This window comes from Tamandua tetradactyla, chromosome 1 (genome assembly GCF_023851605.1).
Source record: "Tamandua tetradactyla isolate mTamTet1 chromosome 1, mTamTet1.pri, whole genome shotgun sequence".
Taxonomy (NCBI): domain Eukaryota; kingdom Metazoa; phylum Chordata; class Mammalia; order Pilosa; family Myrmecophagidae; genus Tamandua; species Tamandua tetradactyla.
Genome location: NC_135327.1, coordinates 116,185,218 through 116,203,179, shown reverse-complemented (window position 1 = coordinate 116,203,179; position 17,962 = coordinate 116,185,218). Strand labels below are relative to the sequence as shown.

General features: G+C 37.1%; 1 protein-coding gene across 1 annotated transcript in view; it reads left to right on the top strand.

The window, feature by feature from the left end:
- NXPH1 (neurexophilin 1) overlaps window positions 1-16,721 on the top strand; it is a 313,863-nt gene extending 297,142 nt beyond the window's left edge. The window contains exon 3 of the mRNA XM_077163131.1: window positions 13,579-16,721. Within this exon, the coding sequence (XP_077019246.1) occupies window positions 13,579-14,340 (762 nt within the window). The 3' untranslated portion in view covers window positions 14,341-16,721. The remainder of the gene's footprint in view (window positions 1-13,578) is intronic.
- Window positions 16,722-17,962: the final 1,241 nt, after the last annotated feature.

The following is a 17,962-nucleotide window of genomic DNA, read 5'->3' as shown; positions in this document are numbered from 1 at the left end:
ACTTCCCTTCCATCATCCAAAGGTAGCTTTCTTTTCCCTACCTCTTCACATACATAGGCCCTGTCCAGAAATGTTCCCTTGATGGTAAACACCACTTCCATCTTTGTTTAAGGTTGAAGGAAATGATCCCCTCTTTGCTCCTATTTTTGAATGTTCTTAAAAGAAAAGTACACTTTAAAATGCACACATACAATCATGTTAAGAAAATTTTTGATTGTAAGTGTTTCTAAAGAAAGGAGACAACACATAATTGGTGGAAATGGTGTCACTGGACCAGTGAGCCAATTTATTTGGAATAGGTTTTGTCAACTTTTGATGCGACAAATTATATTGTTATATTTATATCATAAAGTAGGAATTGTTATTATGTTTTATACAAAAAGGTTCAAAATGCTTTGCCTTGTGGGTCCATTAGAAGTTGCCAGATTTTCCTTTTGTAACCTCACTTTTATGCCATAGATCACCACTTCTATTATTACTCAGATGTACTAACACAAAGGATCTTTAGGTGACTTTTAAAAAGAAACTGTTTTAATGGATTTGTAAAATCAGTGGTAAATGGTGTCCTGGATATAAGGTTTTCTTTTGCATTGATGCCTTTTATTCAGTTAGGTTCAATCCATTTCAATTTGATGTGTATATTTATGTGTTTCGAAAATGGAAGCTCTTAAGATGTTAAGAAATAGAATGAGAAAACCAGTGATTCCTGATTTCCTCTGGGAGTAATTGTGTTAAGCTAGTTGCTCTTCATTTCCATCTTGCATTGTTTCCACACTGCCACTAAAATCATGTTTCAATAAGGTCATCAGTAGAGAGTTTCAAAAGTTAAGGGTTTTCTTTTAAAATGTTTATACTATTAGATCTTTCTTTGGAATTTAATCTTGGGCATGCCTTTTTCCCCCCTTCTTCCTTTGGTTTCCACAGTATTTTTTTCCTCATTGCCTCTTTGGTCTCTGTCCAGCCTTACTCCTCTTCTGCCTGTCCTCAGAACACTGACATTACTTAGCTATCTTCACTAGTTGTCTCTTCTTTATCTTCACATTCTCTACCTACACAGTACAATCTACACTACAAAATTGCCATTACCACTCCCCTCATTTCTGGAGAGTTATAGACCCATGTTACCAATTTCCTTGTGGAAAGCATTACCAGAGTGACTTACAGGCACATCAGCCTCCAAATATCCCTAAAAAAAAATTTAAAAAAGCATATTGTTACTTCTATATGCTTTGTACATAAACGCAAACTCAATAATCCTTAACTTTTTGATGTCCTTCCTTAGTCAATGAATCATTAGGGTAAGCTGATTGTACCTCTGAAATCTCTTTCAAATTCATTCTTTCTTCCTCTTTTGCTGCTAAAACCTTGGTTCAGACTCATTTTCTTTCTCAGCTGGAGAATAACAATTCATTATAACTCATTTCTCTTCCTTAAAGATCACTCCCTACCAATCTATCCTTCAATTTCCACTGATTCTTCCAGGTCCAGATCACCTACAAAACAAAAGAAAGCCTTAGTGATTCTCCTTTATTTGTAAGTTTAAAGTTTCAGACCTTAGCAGTGCCTTCACAATTTGGCTCTAACCTGCCTCTTAGAAGTTTGTCTTCTGTTTCTCCTCCCTCTCAATGCACCCTACGATTCAGCAGCAAGGAGTTGTTTTCCATTCTTACGTTTGATATGCTCCTTCTCAGCAATTTGCTTTGGCACAATCCGTTCTTTATGTTTGGAAGAATTCCTCTGGGCCATTATCTGTCTGTTGAACCCTGAGTTTCTTTTATTAGCCACATCTAAGGGTTACTCTTTCCATCATTCCTTCTCTACCTTTCAACTTTGACCGTGACTGCTTTTTTTTTTTTTTAACAATTTTTATTGTGAAATATAACATATACAAAAATGTGATGAATTTCAAAGTACATTTTAAGAAGTAGTTTTAGGACAAATTTAAAAGTTTGGTATTGCTTACAGTTCCACCATTTCAGGTGTTTCCTTCTAGCTGCTCTAAGACATTGGAGACTAAAAAGAAATAATCAGTATAATGATTCTGTTGTCCTATTCATTCGTTAAATCCTGTCTTCTCTGTTGCAACTCCTGCCTCTTTGATCTTTTCCCCAAATATTTGCATAATGGTCATTATGCAATATTTGGATATTTGCATAATGACCATTCTAACTTCTTCATGTGGCATTATGAGTAGGAGAATACCACTGGTTGAAGCTTTTGGAGACACTGGTAACTCTGGATTTCAGGACTTAATCTGGTCTAGGAACCATCTGAAGGTTATAGGTTTCTGATAAATAAACTTAGTGAATTAAACTTTTATAGAGTCTTAGATAGAGACCTGGGTATTCTTAAGGGTTTACAGGAATACTGCTAGTTGGGGCTTGGTATACAATGACAATTAGCAGTATCTAGCTGAAGCTTGTGTAAGAGTGACCTCCAGAATAGTCCCTCCACCCTACTTATAGTTTGTTAGCCACTAATACCTTATTTCATTACATTTCTTTTTCCCCTTTTGGTCAGGTAGATGTTGTTGATCCCATGGTGCCAGGGCATCCCTGGGAGTCATATTCCACGTTGGCAGGGAGACTTACATCCCTGGACATCATGTCCCACATAGAGTTCAGGAGGGTAATGATTTTAATTGCAGAGTTGGTTTTAGAGAGAGAGAGGACACATCTGAGCAATAAAAGAAATTCTCTGAAAGTAACTTTTAGGCATTATTATCACTAGGCTTAGCTTCTTCATTACAGATATAAGTTTTGTAAGAGCAACCCTCAAAATCAAGGCCTTGGCCTATTAACTTGGAGTCCCTAATGTTTGAGAGATTATCAGGGATTTCCCAGGTGGGAAAGTTTAATATTTCCAGAATTTTTCTCCAGTCCCTCAAGGGACTTTGCCAATACTGTTTAATTATCTGCCCAACATACTCTGGCACATATCTGAGTGTTATATTAAGATATATAGAATTGCAAAACCTCATTCCCAATTCTAGGCTCCATGTGTTTGGGTTCTTTAGCTGAATTGGCCAGACAGGTTAAGTCAGATTGTGTGTTACCGAAAATTTAGTTTTTGGATAAAATAAACCTTTCTTCCTTTGGTCTCAACAGTAGGTGAAGTTCTAAAATATAGACAATATCATCCTTTACCTGTATTCTGATTTATCTTGGTCCCAACCAGATTGGCTTTGTTCTTACTCAAATTGAAGTCTGATCTCTTTTTTGACTTCTTTAACAGTTGTTTGTAGCAATGCTGACCTTCAGAGCTGCAGAACTCTAGCTTTGAGTCTTAGGTGTCTCATAGTTATTCAAAGTTCCATGAAAATACCAGGTTATACACTTATAGCACAGCATCTCAGAATTTAGAAATAACCTTTAAAGCTCAGGAATAAATGTGACTTCTGTTAAGAGCTAGGCCCCAATTTTCTTATACGTATTTTCTAAAAGAGACCATACAGTATTTTTTCTTCTGTTTCTAGCTTATTTTGCTCATAATACTCAACATAAGATCCTCATGGTTGATTCATCTCATTGCACGCCTCATGACTTCATTTTTTTCTGTAGCCACACAATATTCCATCATATGTATACACCACAGTTGACCCTTCTGCTTCTCAGTCAATGTACCCTTCGGCCACCTCCATCCGTTGGGTGTCATAAATAATGTCATCATAAACATCAGTGAGCAAATGTCTATCCAAATCCCTGCTTTCAGTTCTTTTAAGTATTAATCCCAGTAACGGGATTACCTAATCATATGGCAACCCTATCTTTAGCCTCCTATGGATCAACTACATTATCTTCCAGAGTGGCTGCCCCATTCTGGTACCCTACCAATATTTAATAGTATGCCTCTCTCTTAACATTTTCTCTCACACTTGAATCTTTCTGTTTATTTGTTTTGAATCTGCAGATTTTGAATATATGAGCTATGTTCATATAGCATATATTCTATCCAAAATAAACAATCAGTGTTTCATGGTATCCTCACTTAGTTGTACAATCATCATTCTCAATTTTAGACAATTTTCATTGCTACATACATACCTATACCAGAAAGAAAATCCAAAATTCCTCTTAACTCTTGTCCTGCCTTCCCCCCGAATTATTTACCCATTGTATTGTTGTGGTATTAGTGATGTATTCCTATTAGATATAGACCAAAACATTCAATAAGTAGTTTTTCCATACACCCTTCTATTATTAACTCTTTGTTCAAGTGTCATATTTTGAAGTAGTTCATTCAAGAACTTATTTTTATTTGTAGTGCTAACAACCCTTTTCAGTCATAGTCACCTTCAATATGCCATTATTATTTATAAACCTACTAATAAACTACCATCACCACTATCCATTCCCATACTTTTAAGTTCACCCTTGTTAACTAGTCTGTTGTAGTTTGCTAGCTGTCAGAATGCAACACACCAGAGATGGATTGGCTTTTAATAAAAGGGATTTTATTTTGTTAGTTCTTCAGAGGAAAGGCAATTGACTTTCCACTGAGGTTCTTTCTTATGTGGGAAGGCACAGGATGGTCTCTGCTGGCCTTCTCTCCAAATCTCTGGGTTCCAACAACTTTCCCCGGGGTGATTTATTTCTGTACCTCCAAAGGCCTGGACTGAGCTGTGAGTGCTGAGATGAGTTATGCCAAGCTGCTTTGGCTGTGCTACGTTGTGCTCTCTCATTTAAGCACCAGCCCATTAATCAAACATCATTCATTACAGTAGGCCCGCCTACTAGCCAACTTCAGATGTAATGAGCAACAGATGAGGTTTATGTACCATTGGCTCATGTCCACAGCATGGAGAACTAGGTGCTTTCACCTGGCCAAGTTGTCAACTGAATCTAACTACCATATAGTCCATTGGTAACCATTCCACCTTCTCTAGCTCCTGTCTATCTCTAGGTCCCCTATATTCTACATTTTAAGACTCTGAGTTTACATTTTCAAGGGGGTTCATAGCAATGAAATAATTCAGTATCTAGCCTTTTGTGTCTGACTTATTTTGCTCAGCATTATGTCTTCAAGGCTCATTCATCTTGTCATATGCTTCAGGACCTTATTTGTTATTTCATAATAGTCCATCATATGTATATACCACATTTTGTTTATTCATTCATCTGTTGATGGACACTTGGGCACTTGGGTTGTTCCCATTTTTTGGCAACTGTAACTAATGCTGCTATAAACATTGGTGTGCACATGCTTTCAGCTCTTCTGGGTATATACCCAATAGCGGTATTGCTAGATCATAGGGCAATTTGACATTTTGATTTCTGAGGAACTGCCAAACTGTCTTCTATAGTGGCAATAAAATTATACATTCCCACCAACAGTGCATAAGTGTTCCAATTTCTCTACATCTTCTTTAACATTTGTAGTTTCCTGTTTGTATAATGGCAGCCATTCTTATAGGTGTGAGATATCTCATTGTGATTTTGATTTGCATTTCTCTTATAACTAATGAAGATGAGCATCTTTTCATGTGCATTTTGGCCATTTGTATTTTCTCTTCAGAAAAATGTATATTCATATCCTTTATCCATTTTAAAATTGAATTGTTTGCTCTTTTGTTGTTGGGTTGTATTATTTCTTTATATATACTGGATATCAAACCCTTATCAGATATATAGTTTCCAAATATTTTCTCCTATTGAGCTGGCTGCCTCTTCACCTTTTTGACAAAGTCCTTTGAGGCCCAAAAGCATTTGATTTTGAGGAGTTCCCCAATTTGTCTGTTTTTCTTTTGTTGCTTGTGCTTTGAGTATAAGGTCTAAGGAGCTACCTCTTATTACTAGGTCTTGAAGATGTTTCCCTATATTTTCTTCTAGAAGTTTTATGGTACAGGCTCTAAGATACTTAGGTTTTTGATCCACTGTGAGTTAATTTTTGTAAAGGGTGTGAGGTAGGGGTCCACTTTCTTTCCTTTGACTCTGGATATCCAATTTCCCTACCCCATTTATTGAAAAGACTGTTCTGTCTCAGTTCAGTGGATTTGGGGGCCTTGTCAAAGATCAGTTGGCAATAGATCTGGGGGTCTGTTTCCAAACTCTCTATGTGACTCCATTGATCAATATGTCTATCTTTGTGCCAATCCCATGCTGTTTTGACCACTGTGGCTTTATTATAAGCTTTAAAATCAGGAAATGTGAACCTTCCACTTCATTCTTCTTTTTCAGTATGCTTTTGGCTATTCAGGGCCCCTTTTCATTCCAAATAAATCTGATAATCAGCTTTTTGAAGTCTTTAAAGTATGTTTTTAGAATTTGATTGGTATTTCATTGACTCTGAAGATCAATTCAGGCAGAATTGACATCCTAATGCTATTTAGCCTTTCTATCCATGCATATGGAATTTCTTTCCACCTTTTTAGATTTTGTTTGATTTCTTTCAGCAATGTTTTGTACTTTTCTATATACAGGCCCTTTATATCCCGGGTTAAGTTTATTCCTAGATACTTGATTATTTTAGTTGCTATTGTGAATGGAGTTCATTGGGCCTCCTTGATTTGCATATTTATGCCTTTTATAAGGGTTGAGAAGTTTTTCCCAATTATGTTCTCAAATAATCTTCTTAGCCCTTTATTGTTCTTTTCTCTTTCTGGTTCTTATATTTGTGCACTTTATGTTGACAATCATTTCCCTGAGATCCAATTCAAAATTTTCCAACTTTTTTGTCATTTGTTCTTTTTGCACATTCAAATTCAGTTGTCCTGTCCTTTCGTTTACTTATTCTTTCTTCTGCCTCTTCATATCTGCTACTGCGTGTCTCTAGTATATTTTTAATTTGATCTACAGACTCCTTCATTTCCATAAGATCTGCTATTTTCCTATTTTTTCTTTCAAATTCTTTTTTATGCTCTTTTAGTGTCTTATTGATATCCTTTATGTCTTTAGCCAACCCATGGAACTTAGAAGATTTGTATAGACATATTTAATTAGTTGTTCCAAATTCTGTGTCTCTTCTTGTGCTTTAAGTTGGTCATTTGGCTGGCCCATATTTTCTTGCATCTTCATGTACTTTGTAATTTTGTCCTGCCTTCAAGGCATCTGATTATTTTGGTATGGTAATTTTGAGAGTTGATTTCCCTTGCTTGTTTAAGATTTTGTGGTTGCTTGGGTTTATGCTGAAGGTCTCCTTTTGCACTTGTTTTTATCAGTAATTCCCCACCAAGCCAAGCTGGAACCTCATGAGGAGGTACAACTCTATTTGGAGATCTGTTAAAAGCAAGAGAGGAAAGCAGTTTTCCAGACTGCACTTTGTTCATCTTCCCATCAGATGTTCCCACCTCTTCCTCTCAGGCCCACGGCTCCCTGATTAAGTTATCTGGTTGTGCTGGAACCCAACCAGGTGCAAAACCAGTCAAGGCTGTGGGTCTTGGTGTGTGCTGAAAGCTGCCAACGCTTGGGCTGGGGCTTGGGCAGTGTGCACCTCTGTGAGGAATCTGCTTGTGGGCATGATGGGTCTGGTGGTCCCCAGGCTCTTGGGACCATGACTCTTCAAAAGTTGCACATACTTCTATTCATACCACACTGTTATTTTCTTAAATAATACTGCTTTAGATTGTGAACTTCTTGAGGGCAAGGACCATGTTTCATTTATCTTTGTATTCCTATTGCTTAGTTGATATTGTCAGACTCTCACAGCATAGTTATTTTATTAATAAAACAAAATAAACCAGGTTTGTTTATACTGAACAGATCTGAAACTTTCTTGAGGACCCTTTCTGATGTTTCATTGTTGATCTTCTCTTTTGGACATTGCTCTGCACCTCTCCTAACCTAAGTGAAAGGGAAGTTTCAAAGAGAGAAAATAAGAAGAGTCAAGGCAGTGCTGATGATGATTACAGTTGAAACCTTCTTTGATTCTGTATCCAAACTGAAATGTTCCAAAGAGGCTTCTTGGCTGAAAGCGCTACTTGAAGCTTTTCACATCATACTGTTGAAGGCAAATAAATCCAATGCATTTGGTGATTGAAAAGTTTAATAGCTGAATTTGTGCTTATCCTTGTAACTTGAGTCTTACTACTTGCTTAACCTGCTGTATTTTTGAAATTGTCACAGCAGCACTTTCAAAAATATTTGCTTTTTAGAAAGTGTTTTCTTTGGATTTTGGTTATATTACAAGGAGATTTTCTTACAAAAATGTGTTCTGCTCTCCAACCCTATTATGTTTTTCATTTTCATAAAATATTACCCAGTGTGATTCAGATACAAATTATCTGATGATGATGATGGATAGTAATGTTAATGTAAATGGGAGGACTCCATTTAGTTCTCATGACAGCTCTATGAAGGAGGTAGATATGATTCTCATATTCTCCAAATGAGAAAACCTGAATTTTAAACAAGTTGCTCAAATCATACAGTTGTTAAAGATCAGAACCTGGATTGGGACTCAGGTTGTTTGACTCCAGAGCTCACATTCAAGATCACTACAGCTGTGATATGGAATAAAATTATTTCTGTACCCTCTGAAAATTTGAGGTTTGTCTGGGAGTCTTAGCCTCCTTTAGAAAAGATTCATTCTTCCTCTTTGAAATCATATCCTCCAGTTCCACAGTTTTTGTCCTTTCACTACCCATTTGTCACTGCTAAAGTGTACTCAAAATTGCTTCTCCCCTCCCTCTTTGGGTCAACCCCATTGCTGCTACATTAGCCAGTACACCGTTGGTGCCTCCCATTACAGCCCTTCTTGACAATGTGTTGATGCTGAGACACAAGTCAAGCAGCTACCAAGGGTTTGCCTCTGTTTATTCTTCTTGTCACTCAAAGTATGTGAAACTATCCATATAATCCCAGGGGAAAGTCAGAAAAGAACATATGCACTTATTTCTCTTATATCTCTGCATAAGTATAGGGGGTGTGATAAGGACAATGTCTTGAAACGTTAGGCAAGCATAGATTTGGATGTTTGAGCAACTAGCTAGATTTCATTAAAATCAAAACTAAGCAAACAAGTGAATACAAACACATATGAAACAAACTCCAAAACCAAAAGATCTATACTACTCGTACCAACCAATGTTTATTTTAAAAATTTTATAGTAGTTTCTTCATCTGGGAAAATCACATATTTTGAAATGCATTTCTTCCAATGAATTAGGAAACTTTCAGTTATTTTTTGATGGTTTTGTAATTATAATGAAAATAATATTAACTATAACCCTACTAAAAGATAAAACTTTTGATAGTACAGTAAAATTTGCCTCATTGAGGTTGACTTTATTATCAAGCAGAGAGAATAGGTGGAAAACTATACTTTTCCCTCAAGAAAATCCATGTATTCCTACACATTGTCCCACTCCACAAAGAATATTTCCCTCTAAATTTCATTCCTTTGAGTCTTAAGGTGTGGTCCTTGTTAAAAAAAATAAAATTACTTGGGTAAAGTGATGATCATTTGCTGTGATCAGTCATTTCTGTTGCATAAGTGATCCATTTCTGGAAACAAAATCTGTAAACAAGAAACAGTTTGAGAGCAGGGAAAGAGAGGAGAGATACCATTGCAAGGTTGATTAGAAGTGAAAGGAAAGTACCAAGAACTGAAAGAAAGTTGATGGTAAAGACAGGCTTCTCTCAATTCCTAATATTTTCCCACACTTCAGCAATGATCCATCTGATAGCCATCTTTGATTCCACAGAAAGGCACTGGCTCATTTACAGAAGGTGATATGTTTATGAGTTCAAAGGATGACAGTGTGCATGGAGCTAGTCTATGCTTCTCTTAGACATGATTCTACTCATACCATACTCAGTCCGTGTTTTCTAAACCTCATCACATTCCTCAGGTCTCAGCCCCCCCGGACCAGTGTTTGCCTTTCCTTAATTAACCTTTGCATGCAATAGCCTTGGGGTTTTTCTGGGAAGGCAATGCTATTGCCAAGGGAATCACAGCAGATTCCACCAGACTTAGGCTAGCAGTCTGAAATCATTAACAAGCTTTTGTGTTAGCTTATCCAGTGTTTCGATCTTGGATTTTCAGGGCTCAGTCATGAGGCATAACCACATGATAAAATGGTTTTCTCTCAGATGCAAGGCATTTTCTTAGGGCTATACTTGCAGGATTTCACAAGCTCAACATAATTAACATTTTGGACCAGGTATTCTTCATTGCAGGGTCTGTCCTGTGTATGGTATGGTGTTTAGCAGTGTTTCAGGACTCTACCCATTAGATACCAGAAGTAACACCAAGTTATGGCAACCAAAATTTCTCCAAATATTGCTAAGTATCCCCTGGGGGACAAAATCCTTCTGCCCTCATTCAGAACCATTGGATGAAAAGAAGACTCTCAGCTGACACTGATAACACTTCAGGCATGATCTAGGCTAGATAGACTCAGAAACAGATGTGAGGTGAATATCAGAAAACAGCCTATGGAGGTTAGGTTCAATCCAGAAGGAAAGTTGGAGAGGTAGGAAATGAGAGTAGGGGAAGACAAGGGTAGGTAGCCAAGATTAGTTCTTGGAAGTCAATGGAAGAAGGCAAGAGTTGAGCAAGACAGGTATAAAAGCTGAAGGCAGTTGTTGAAGTCAAGAATTTGGAATATTGCTAATGTAACTTGGTTAGGGACATAGGAAGCTGTTGTTAAAGTGATCAGTGCATTTTGCCAAGACAAGGTCTTTGTCCCTTATGCTGATTTAGAGGGGACATGAGTTAGTTCTACATCAACATTTTTGAAAATGATGTCCTGTGTCTGATTGTCTGGATCTTGTTGATGGTATATCTGGAGTTTTAGTAGGGATTTGGAAATAACCTATAAGCTCTTCTCAATCAGATAAAAGAGCAAAGGTTTGGTCTTCTTGTTTAGTAGTCTTTGAGCTTGTATCGTGTACTAAAACCCTATAGAATCTTACCTTTTGAAGAGATGAATGAAAGCAGTAACAGAACAAATCCTGGGTGGTTACACTTGCACTCCATAGAATTCTTTCTGGTTCTTGGATAAGCTAAACTCAGCCCCATAATTCCATTACACTTGCAGTTCCCTCTACTTGTAAAGCTCTTCCCCTAAATCTTTGCAATGCTAGACCTTCTCATCACTCAGCCTAAGATCAAATATCACCTTCCCAGTGATGCCCTTGTCACTTTCTCAGTGAGGCCCCCATTGTCAACTGCCTAATTGTCACCTTCTTGGAGAGACCTGACCACTTTACTCAAGTAGTTCACCTTTTCTCACCTTACCAGATACTCTCTGAACTATTACTTACTTTATTCTCTTCACAGTATTTATCTCTGCCTGAAATAACTTTATTTATTTGTTTGATTGCTTGGTAATCATCTCTCTTCCTCCAAAAGATTCCTAGTTCCACAAAGGCAGGGATATTGTCAACTTGTTCATCACACTATAGCTTGGCTTCTATAAAGGCATATGGCTTCTAGTAACTAATCAATGAATATTTTCTGAATAAAGGAATGATTTGTTCAGCTCCCCAACTCTGTGGAAAAAGGAGGGGTGACATGACTCTCAACTAGCCAAAGAAATTTGGCTGAGTGGTTACTGTGGTAGTTACTGTGGTAGAATGGAGTCCTTTTACACAGTTGCCTTGTTCAACACCTCTGGTGTTTACAAAGCATGTTCATATCTGTTATCTCCTTTGGGACAAACTAGTATCACTATCCCTATTCCACATATGAACACTCTGGGACACAGAGTAGCTATGTGATACCTGTGTTCTCCTCAGAAGGAGGGGAACACCCTTAGTTGGCATTCTTTCCCAGGTGATATAGTCTCCAGCATTCACGTAGTCCTAGGTTGAACTGGTTAGGAAAGAGACTATTTGTCAGCTGTAGTGAAGAGGGTGTTGATCCTGAGGAATTTGTGCAGAGGCAAGATTATAACATCTAAGTGACTTTGTCATAGCTTGGATTACTAAGGCCCTCTGCATCCATGTCCTTGGGGGAACTCACTCTGCCCAGATTTTGAACATTTGGCCACTCTCAGGAAAGACCTCCATACATGTCATTTGGTAGTCTTCTTTCTCTACAAGTCTTCAAGCATCAACCTGAGATTCATAATAATAGCTACAATTATTGAACCCATTCCATGTGTCAGCCACTCTTCTGGAGGCTCTGCATGTCTTCACTCAGTTAATCCTTGTAGCAATCCTATAGTGTGAGCTCCATTATTGCTCTCATGTTGAAACTGATGCAGAGAGAGGTTAAATAATCTAACCAAGGGAATGCTGCTTGGAAGTGGCAGAACTGGGAGGAGTAGATCTCAGGCATTGTGGCTCTGAAATTCATTCTCTTACTCCCAACACTCCTCCCAACACAAGTGGCTGAGTAAAATGCTATTCTCAGGCCAGGGTTGTATCCTAGCAAGAGGCCTGCAAAACCAAGAGGTTAAATAAATGAGCCACTTTCAGTTTCTAAAAAGGTCTTTAGAATGCAGTTCTATTTTCTCTTGGGCCCAAATAATAATTAAAAAAAAAATGCCTCCAAGAATGACCTTTCATCCCCATTTTGAGAACATTTTGAAGGAAGATTAGAAGGACCTACAAAACTGTTGAGTGGTAGCCAAGTTCATGTCTGAGACAGGATTCAGGATTTGTTCTCCAGGGTCTTGAGAGTAGAGTTTTACTGTGAAACTTGGCTTTAAACTAGAGCAGCTTAAGATTTCCTTTAGTTGACTTACTCTACAACAGTCAGTTCACATCTTAAAGATTTACCTGTATTGACTGGTTTGGTTTTCTTGGGTGGTTGGTTGCATTACTGCCTGTCTCCATTGTTGGGATGGAAGTCACTTTAGGCAAATGAAGTAATGCGGATACTGTTTTCTCTTAATCCCTATTGTAGATGAGGATCTAATTCTTCCCAAAGAAGCAAATCTGGGGTCCCAGGAGAACAGTTTCTGAATGTGACTCTGACAGGCCAACCTATAGTGATCTCTGTATCATTGATCATGTATTGTCTGCTTCTCTAGATTGACGATTATTCTGTAAGATATTATATATTGGATGTTTTATTTTATATCTCTTTTCCTAGACAGATTTTATGATCAAGAATGGCACATTGTGCCATCTGTTCCTTGCTTACTAAGTGCTAAAAAACACTTTTTTTGTTTTTGTTTTGACCAGTTAAAATATACTACAATCTCTTGGCAAAACTAACTTTTCTAATATAACTGTGGCATGGATTGCATTTTGACATGTTTCTGAGAATTCTATAGTTTTAATGGTTATGATAATTTTGAAGTAGTAACAGAGCATAGCGATTTGTAAAATTTTTTTTGAAATTTTGGATTTTGGTGCTAAGAAATAATTAGTTAAGTTTGGCTTATATTTGACTTAAATTTATTTTATTTCTGTCAGATGGGCCTTTTCCCCCATAAAGTCAATGTTTTTATATGGTTCTTTGGGTCATGGTTAGTGGTTTTTATCCACCTTTATCTCTCCTTTTCCATTGTTAAATAAGAACAGAAGTGGTATTTATTACATTTTCATAAATATTGGTCAGATGCTGAAGATACTTAAAAAATGTCATTATTTAATTGTAAGCCTCTGAGAAAGGGCTTAAATCTGCATGTTGGGTATTCTTCTGGTATGCAAAGATGTAAATGCCATTTTTCTGTTTTGTTTTCAGGTCACATGTGCCAATTTAACAAATGGTGGTAAGTCAGAACTTCTAAAGTCAGCAAGCAGCAAATCCACACTAAAGCACATATGGACAGAAAGCAGCAAAGACTTGTCTATCAGCCGACTCCTTTCACAGACTTTTCGTGGCAAAGAAAATGATACAGATTTGGACCTGCGATACGACACCCCAGAACCTTATTCTGAGCAAGACCTCTGGGACTGGCTGAGGAACTCCACAGATCTTCAAGAGCCTCGGCCCCGGGCCAAGAGAAGGCCCATTGTTAAGACCGGCAAGTTTAAGAAAATGTTTGGATGGGGTGATTTTCATTCTAACATCAAAACAGTGAAGCTAAACCTGTTGATAACTGGAAAAATTGTAGACCATGGCAATGGGACTTTTAGCGTATATTTTAGGCATAATTCTACTGGTCAAGGGAATGTATCCGTCAGCTTGGTACCCCCCACGAAAATTGTGGAATTCGACTTGGCACAACAAACCGTGATTGATGCCAAAGATTCCAAGTCCTTTAACTGTCGCATTGAATATGAAAAGGTTGACAAGGCTACCAAGAACACACTCTGCAACTATGACCCTTCAAAAACCTGTTACCAGGAGCAGACCCAAAGTCATGTGTCCTGGCTCTGCTCTAAGCCCTTTAAAGTGATCTGTATTTACATTTCCTTTTATAGTACAGATTATAAACTAGTACAGAAAGTGTGTCCCGACTACAACTACCACAGCGACACACCGTACTTCCCCTCGGGATGAGGATGGATGTGGGGGTGAGACTGAAGCCTGAGGAATTTAAGGTCATGTGGCAGGGCTGTTACCTCAAGGAAGAAGGCCACATCTGTTGCCTGGAATGTGTCTACACTGCTGCTCCCGTCAACTGGCTGCAAATATGCTAGTGGAAAACATCTGATGTAATTTCTACCCAGTCAGCTTCATCTCTCAGTATGGTTGTAAATCACACACAGATGCACACAAACGCACACTCATACGCATTTCAGCTTGCATCCTTCACGCACCCTGTTGAGAGGGCTTTCATTGTCTGGCTCATAATGGTTCAGGATAAACTGTCATCAAGCTAAAGGATTAACGAGACAGAGAATGGTTTCTAACACTTGTGTCATGGAAATCTCTTTTAAAGTCTTGAGTACATGCCAATCAATAATCCCCACTCATGCCTTTCTACTGCTTGGAGTAGCTGTACTGGTAAATACTACTGTAGAAGTATATGCTTGTTAAAATGGAAAAATGTGTCTTTAGAGCTCAGTATCTTTACTTTATGAACACAAAGTGTAGTAACTTCTTTTCAGTATATAGTAGGCACATTCTAGGTGATACAAAATGGCTCTTTTTTTTCTATGCAGGGAGCCTGCACTCAGTAAAGATGAGCAAACATTTGGAATTTACATGTGGGCAGACATTGGGATTTACAGCTTTCATCACCAATCATTGGACTTTCGTGAATTCGAGACCAGCCAAGACCGCTTAGCACAAGTTCTGATCATTATATAGGAAGGAAAATGCCTGACAGACACCATGTAAGTTATAAGTGTCTGTCTTATCTTTACTACACATATTGTAACAAATTCAATATCCTAGTCTTCATTTGTATGAATGGTTTGTATTGTACATAGTTTCACCAAGTGTTATTTGAGCTGCTTATTAATATTAACTTGTACTTGTCTCTCTGCTTGTTATTGGTTAAAAAAGAAAACAAAGGATATGAGGAATCCATTTTATCAATGTAGCTGTGAACTCCATTAAAAAGACAAACTTAATGTACAAAGCATTTATTCAGCTCAAGTATTGTTGAAAGCTATACATATACCACATTACAGTCTGTCTGTATTTAGATATTTTATTTCTGGACAAAAATGAAATGTACATAAAAATAAAACACTTAGAGTTTCAATATGTACTTGTGTAAGATGGTGATTTAAATGGTTCTGACAAGAAAAATGTGCTGGAATACAGTAATGGCTTTGCATCTCATGTCACTAAATTTGTACAGAACTATCTAAATTGCTATTAGTTGCCCAGTCAAAACAACTTACGAGTTTTACTCTCGAGCCTGGGAAACCCTTGTGGCATATAGCACTGCACACATTTTTGGTTTACTGTCATGCTAGTTATTGAAGAATACTAAAATTCAATGAACATAAGGAGATAATTGAGATCTAAATTAATTATAACTAGTTGAATTTTTCCTTGTATAGAGTCATTATTTAGCAGGGTGGTTGAGAAGCAGGTAATATTTTTTCTTTAAAATAAAATCAAGATGTCTGAAGATTATGGTTGAATTTCCCTGATTCTGCTATAATGGCTCAGGTCAATGAGGAAACTGGGATAGCAGCAGAGGGCTTCATAGTTGAATATACTTTGACCAGATGGGGCCAAACTCTTTATATAGATTTACAGATATTAAACCTTCTTCCTCTTTTTCTACTTGCTATACATAATCTTAGCAAAATAAACAGAAGAAGAAATATGTAAGGTGACCCACTTTTTAAAGTCACAAATTGAGGACTGGAATATGAAGACTTTCAAAGATGAAGCAAGGAAGACAAATTAAGGACACCAATCCATTCTCATACTCTTCTCATGCTGTTTAGGGATAAGTATGTTTATACACAGAAAATAGAAGTACCGCAGGGAAAACAAGAGCAGAAACTTCTAACGTCAATAGCTCAATAACAGTTTTGGCTAAGGAGATTCTGTAACTGCAGATCAAAGACAGTTTTTTATATTAAATGCCCATCTGTCAAGATCCTCCAACATATCTCGACAACCATCTAGATCAATGTATTAATGAATTTGTCATGCAAGTTAGAAGCCAAGGATAGAGCTGACAAACTGGCACATTCGGCAATAAGTGCTTCATGAATCCAAGCTACTGGTCATCTTTTCATAGCGAAATTATATTACTCTGGAGTTTATTTATCAAAGTGATGACTTAGGGGTAGGTGGCTCTTTGGCAAACAGGAGGGTGAGATAGGGAAAATATTTTTTGTTGTTGCTATCATTTGAGTAGTGGACCATGATCTTCATTTTATTGTCTCATGTGTCTTTTTCTAATCCAACATTCAAGCCGAGGTAAAAATATACTTCAACCTCCATCTGTACACTTCTCTAACATCCTTTATGTTGCTTTTACATTTTTATAAAGGTGAACTATGAATAGCTAACTATTTCTTAAATAAATTCAACTAATCAAAATTTTTTTCTGTAGCTTTTTTTTTAAGAGAAGAAAATATATAGTGCACTTCCAACAAGAATTTTAATTTTTAAAATTCCTAACATTCAGGATTTTTTCCTGGGCCTGTACACAGTTATCCCCAATTCCTACATTATCAACACCTCTGTCTGAACTATAGAAAATTCATGATGATATAGAACTTTGATACACACACACAAATCTGTATTCAGTGTATTCTTCCCATTTTAGGAAAGATGTGGATGAAGGAATGTTATTAATATGAAGGTTCAAAAGTTCAGATCTTAAAAACTTTTATTAGACCAATCTATTGCTTCAGCAAGCTAGTTTAGTCTTAACTGTGCTAAAAATGCATTTGTTATTTGAGAAAAATAAATGCAAAGAGCACTGAGGAAACAACCCTCCATAGAATCTCAAACATTCTGCACCCTTGCTAAGACATGGGAAAAACCTCCATGGGGAAACAGCATCTAGGGCAGACATGGGGTGTGTCATCGCTTTTTTTCTTCTAGAAAACAGTTTAGTAAAATTAAAATTACTTTGAAGAAATGATTAATGCAGCTTCTTGCCTCATGGAAGAAAATGATACAAGTTACTAGTTTATTTTTTTATTGACTAAAAAATGAGTTGCTGTGGTAGGGTTTTAATTGGGCATTTTTGGGTCTTTGGCTCTTGTGAGAATTCCTCTACAGAAGGGAAAGGGGAATAATTGTTAATGGTACATGTCTTGAAGTCCTGGAAGTGATCATTCTGCAAGCAATTGAGATATCTGTTGCATTTAAAACTGTGGACAGTGGGAATCTTCAGGTTCCTATATTTCAGCAATAAATTGTAAGCCATATTTTTGCATAGACTAGATTAAAAAGAAAATCATGAGAAGCCCGAGAAAGTGTTCTTCTTTTTTTCTCTTTGTCCCAGAGCGTTACATCTAAGCAGCAGCTTCACCAACATAAACAGCTCTTTGGAAAAACAATTTGCATCTCCACCACCAACTCTGAATGCCCGCTCTGGCCTGAAGCAGATTCAAATGGCTGTGTTTATAAATCCTTGAAAGATTTGGTTGATAAACCAGCTTGACATTTATTTATCTGTATCTATTTATTCATCTATCAATCTATTTTGTTTTTATTACTTATCTTTACTTTTTATTTAAACAAAATGTAAATT